Source organism: Echeneis naucrates, chromosome 22 (assembly GCF_900963305.1).
Source record: "Echeneis naucrates chromosome 22, fEcheNa1.1, whole genome shotgun sequence".
In the NCBI taxonomy this organism is placed as follows: Eukaryota; Metazoa; Chordata; class Actinopteri; order Carangiformes; family Echeneidae; genus Echeneis; species Echeneis naucrates.
In genome coordinates this window covers 12,408,286-12,413,618 of record NC_042532.1, presented here as the reverse complement: position 1 = coordinate 12,413,618, position 5,333 = coordinate 12,408,286, and the positions used below count along the sequence as shown (strand labels likewise).

The 5,333-nt window shown below is 43.1% G+C and overlaps 1 protein-coding gene across 2 annotated transcripts; it reads left to right on the top strand.

Moving 5' to 3' along the window:
• The first annotated feature begins 3,077 nt into the window (after positions 1 to 3,077).
• Positions 3,078 to 4,999, top strand: otx2b (orthodenticle homeobox 2b). 2 transcript variants are annotated; one of them, XM_029494120.1, is made up of 3 exons: positions 3,078 to 3,174; positions 3,649 to 3,800; positions 4,376 to 4,999. In XM_029494120.1, exons 1-3 carry the CDS (start codon positions 3,078 to 3,080, stop codon positions 4,997 to 4,999), a joined length of 873 nt encoding a protein of 290 aa, XP_029349980.1. The 2 variants fall into 2 exon arrangements, with proteins under 2 accessions (XP_029349980.1, XP_029349979.1); XM_029494119.1 differs by having other exon boundaries at positions 3,078 to 3,208; positions 3,641 to 3,800.
• The last annotated feature ends 334 nt before the right edge of the window (positions 5,000 to 5,333 follow it).

Sequence of the window (5,333 nt, the reverse complement as noted above, 5' to 3'; positions counted from 1 at the left end):
TTTTTTTTTTTACTTCTTTACAACAATAAAAGCTTCACTTGTCTCCTTTTATAGATGCCTCATAAAGAAAATTCGCAATTAGTTTGCAATTGTCTGAAACTTTTTAAAGTTAACCTTAATTTTATAATAGGTAATAAAAAATTGGGGTGTTTATTTAGACATAATATAGAACTAAATATTATAAAACGCGGTGCCTCTAATACTGTATTCACACATTAGAGCTCCAGAAGTCTTTATTTGTTCATACCCCCCCCAATAGTCTTTGCGCATCTTTCTGTTGAATGCCTCTTTTGTACAACAGCGATGTTTAATACAAAATGTGCGGAAAAAATGAGTAGACTGACTTTAAACTGCACTTCTCGTCATCCAGCGGCGGCAGAGCGCTCATTTATTATCAAAGTGTCCTCTGCGGTGGGATGGGGATGTTGTCAGTCGCCCTCTCGCTGCCATTGGCTAAGGACTCTGCGTCAAAAAAGTAGCTGGAGACATTTGTTTCCCAGAAAAAAAAAAGGGAGAGAGAGAGAGAGAGAGAGAAGAAAGAAAAAAAAATCCTCCCCACCAGTGTGAGAGACGGAGACAGAGACAGACCTCAGCTCCGTCCTGCGGCTCCTATTGGCTGGCAGTTTGTACAAAATCCAACTCAAACCACTTCACTCACAACACACCAACAAATCCGAAAGGCGTACATGCTGCCTCCTCCATCCCTCCGCCGCTGTCGCACAGCTCCAAAACCTCATGCAGCCGCTCAACCTTTAACTTTTATCCGCACTGTTGCTCTGCCTGTGCAGACTGCTGCTCCTGATCCCGATCCTGATCCGGCTCCGGCTCGGTTTTGTGTGTTTTATCCGCCAGGACGTCGCTGATCTCTATTGACTTTTATTATTGCTCTTGGAGGAAAGCAACTAGACAAAGAACTTCACGCTCGTCGCTATCAGGGTAAGTTGTCCGTGTATTTTTTACTATTATTACTATCATTATTTTTTTTCTTCCATTATTATTATGGTCGAAATAATCAGTCAAATTGGAGTCCAAGAAGTAAAACAATTCCAGGCTACAGGGAGCTACACCGGTGATAAGTCTGGTATCACCAGAGTGTTTAGGAGAGGGGAAAAACGTCGGACTGCTGATGAAATAAAACCCACAGAGACTCAGAAACAGCAGAAGGCTTGAGGCTGCTCTGATGGAGGCTAAACCGGCTTAAACTCAGTCTGTTTAAGGGAGACAATGAGTGTGCGACTCTACAACAAAACCGCTCACACACACGAAAAAAAAAAAAAAGATGGTAAACGGTGGTTAACGATCCAACGGGGGAAAATTTGGACAATTCAGAGGTAATTCATATTTATTATTCTACACATTGATATTATTATTGTTGCCTCTTTCCGGATTCCTGCAGGTCACATTTGACCAATTGGACTCTCTCACTGACTGAAGCCACCAAAGCGCTACCGAGGACACCGATAACGTTCAGTCGGTGAAGTTTCCTCCCATTTTTCACACACTTCTCCCCGATGTGACTTTACAAACCAAGTCAGAGCCAGAGCAACACAAAGGGATAACTGTGGAGGCGCGAACCTGAGAGCTGTGCTGGAATAAAGACACGACATTTAGGCCTGCTATGGAAAAATCTGGGGCCCTTTTGGCTCAGCTGGGTCTCCTCTACTTCCAGGGAAGAATAATTCACAGGACAATAAACCAACACGTCCTATTAAACATTAATCTGTAAGCACAGCTCGTGTCCCGGTGTCTAAATGTGTGTGACGCTCGTTATTAATTTATTTAAAGATTGAATTCCTCTCCCGGAGTTTCAAATATTTATATATTTTTGGGAGTGTGTGTAAAATTCAAATTGCAAACAATTATACATATTTAAAAGATGGCTGCAGTACTCACTTCAATGCGCAGAAGAAATAATTAAAGACAGACTCGCATTTGATTTTGCAGTATCATTTACGAGGAGCCTGAACTACTTTGGACTGTGCTGATACCAAAGTGCAGTTTCAGATAGATGCCACTCGGATTATTTCGTTAATTCATCAACAGGAAAAAAAAAACAGTCTAATAATCGATTCTTAGACAGGGCTAATTATTATTGAGCGAGTGTGTGCAACTGGTAGACGGGTGTGTTTTAAGTGTGACAGATTGGGATGAGGGGGTTAAAACCGTTGGATATTGAAAAAAAAAATCCAACTAATCAAGACGCACAGTGGGAATAACGGGTGAGTGTCACTGAGGTTGAAGTGACACCAATCACGCATTTACTAATCAGCATATTTATTTCTCCATTGGAAAAACGGAGCACGTGTTCAAGGGACGCCTCTGATAATTTTTTTTTATATAATGGAGGTTTTATTTGCATCAAATAATCCTGTCTTTGAAATTTTTTGAATTAATTTATAGTTACTTTTAAATTGCTCTGAAAATTCGTGTCCGTGTTGTTTACAAAACGGGTAAAGGAAATCACTTCTATTAAAGATTTATGAATGAAGTCTGGTTGATCACCTTAAATCAGCCAATAATCTAATAGGTGATTATTTATGGTGACTGTTTCCTCAAAAATATATTTAATGTAATTGTAAATGAGAAAGAAATAAAAATGAAATGAAGTCACTGTGTTATGTGACGTTTAATGTATTTATTGCTCAGTTAGACTTTAAAGGGCGCTTGCTTATTTTTGTGTTATGTTCTTGTAATTGATTTAATTACAAACAGGGACGTGTGAGTGGGATTGAACTCCGCAGTGACTTGTTGCAGTTGTAGTGGTCGTGGTCGTGGTGTCGGTGGTGTCGGTGGTGTCAGTGGGGGGGTGGGGGGGTGGGGGTGTGTTGGAGAGGAGGCCAGCTGGAGATGTGCTGCCTTCGTGGTGTGTTTGAGGAGCGCCGTGCCTGTTGGAGAGGACAGCTCCGTGTACACAGTCCCACCGCTGTGTCTCCGTAGCAGGCTGCATTTTCACCATGTCTTCTTTTCTGGAACAGGTGTCCGGTCTCACGCGACGAACAGAGGACACCAAGTGCACCTCGGGGGCTCCATCAGTTTTCAAAATTTTCTCCAACTTCAGCCCTCAAACGAATATTAGCATGATGTCGTATCTAAAGCAACCACCTTACACAGTCAATGGCCTCAGCTTAACTACTTCCGGAATGGACCTCTTGCATCCATCAGTTGGTTATCCAGGTGGGTTCAAACTTTACCGGGAAGAAACGAGCTGTACTTACACAATAACGGCTTCAGGCTAAAAGCAGGAAGAGTGGGGGCGTTACAGTAACCACAGCTCCTGTTTCAAGCCGTTTCAGCCCAATAATGGCTCCTCATATTGGGGAGATACAGTAAAGTCAAAAATGTCAATATATTACTTGGGCACATCGACCTTAATTAGATTAACAACTTGCAGGAGTGTTTGTCTTGTGCGATTTTATTTTTAGTTGTGCTTTCTAAATTAATTAATGGAAGAATTATTGGATTATTCTTCAGATTGAGACAGTTTGTGGAGCGCGTCTGAGTCTCAAAGGACATTTGTCTGATTACGCAAATAATATATGTATTGTGATTTACATATTCTACTTAGTGGAGTTTTAATTTTTGTGTTTTGATTTTTTTTTTATGGATATACGGGGACATGTTTGATTTGCATTTTTGTTTTCCCTGCAGCAACGCCACGGAAGCAGAGGCGAGAGAGGACTACTTTTACGCGCGCACAGCTCGACGTTTTGGAGGCGTTGTTCGCCAAAACCCGGTATCCGGATATATTCATGCGCGAAGAGGTGGCGCTGAAAATCAATCTACCTGAGTCCCGTGTGCAGGTGAGGCCATCAGCCACATGGTAAAACTGAACAAAATGTCCAGGGAGATTTTTATAATCATTAAAAACGGACAGGGCTGCGCCAATAATTAATTTAAGATCCATCAGAGCAAAAGTGGAACTTTTTTAACTTCTAAAGAAATGTGTTTAACTGGACAGAGTGGTGAAAATGTAAAACTATTAATACTATTTACAGACAGATTAACAAAAACGGCTCCAATTCAACTTTTCAAAATCTAGTTTAGATCCACACAACACGAAACACTCAATTTTAACCCGTGACCGAGGCTGAGCATTTAGTCTTCCTTAAATCATGTGGAAAACATCTGCTAGTGGGGTGAGATAATACTTATAGATTATTGTTTCCAGAAATTGAGCAATGTGAGAGTACTGTGAGAGAAGTCTGTGTCTTTGTTAAATACAAATGCAGACTTTTCCGAACCTATTTTATTTTTATAAATAAAAATTTTAAAATGAAATGAATATTTTTGCCGTGGACAAAAAGAAAATCCTTCCTTTTTTGCCTTTTTTTTTTTTTTTTTTTTGACTAAAGAGCACCGATTGTGCCTCTTTCAGGTGTGGTTCAAGAACCGGCGGGCAAAGTGTCGCCAGCAGCAGCAGCAGCAGCAGAACGGGGGCCAGAACAAGGTCCGGCCTGCCAAAAAGAAAAGTTCCCCCACCAGAGAAGTGAGCTCGGAGAGCGGGGCCAGCGGCCAGTTCACGCCCCCCACCAGCACCACCTCGGTCCCCGCCATCTCCACCAGCACCGCCCCAGTGTCCATCTGGAGCCCGGCGTCCATCTCTCCTCTGTCAGACCCCCTGTCTACCTCCTCCTCCTGCATGCAGAGGTCGTATCCCATGACCTACACCCAGGCCTCGGGCTACAGCCAGGGCTACGCCGGCTCAACGTCTTACTTCGGCGGCATGGACTGCGGGTCTTACCTCACTCCCATGCACCACCAACTGTCAGGCCCGGGCTCGACTCTCAGTCCGATGAGCACGAACGCAGTCACAAGCCATCTGAACCAGTCCCCGGCGTCCCTCTCCACCCAGGGCTACGGGACGTCCGGCCTGGGCTTCAACTCCACAGCAGACTGCTTGGATTATAAGGACCAAGCCGCGTCTTGGAAGCTGAACTTCAATGCCGATTGCTTGGATTATAAGGATCAAACTTCCTCGTGGAAATTCCAGGTCCTGTGAACAGAGCAATCAGCTTGTCAAAAAAACGAAAAACAAAACGAAACAAAACAAACAAACGAAAAAAAAAACCCCAACAACAACAGACAAACAAAAAAGTGCACAAACAGTGACGATCACATCAGACGTAGCGCTGCCATCCCTCAATAAAACACATCAGACTGGTTAAAATGTGAGCCGGGCTCGGCGAGGCAGGGCGCCCAGGGGCCTCGACCTTTTCTTTCTTTCCTTTTTGTTTTTATTTTTATTTTTGGCATGATGGTCTCTGGTCCTCCAAGAGGAGAGGTTTGATTCATTTTAGCACTGGCAAAGCTTTTTTTTTTTTCCCGCTCAATCA

Coding starts and splice junctions, on each gene's coding strand:
- otx2b (XM_029494119.1), top strand. CDS start 3,078: ATGATGTCGTATCTAAAGCAACCACCTTACACAGTCAATGGCCTCAGC. Junction 3,209..3,640: donor TACCGGGAAGAAACGAGCTG/TACTTACACAAT, acceptor CATTTTTGTTTT/CCCTGCAGCAACGCCACGGA. Junction 3,801..4,375: donor TACCTGAGTCCCGTGTGCAG/GTGAGGCCATCA, acceptor TGCCTCTTTCAG/GTGTGGTTCAAGAACCGGCG.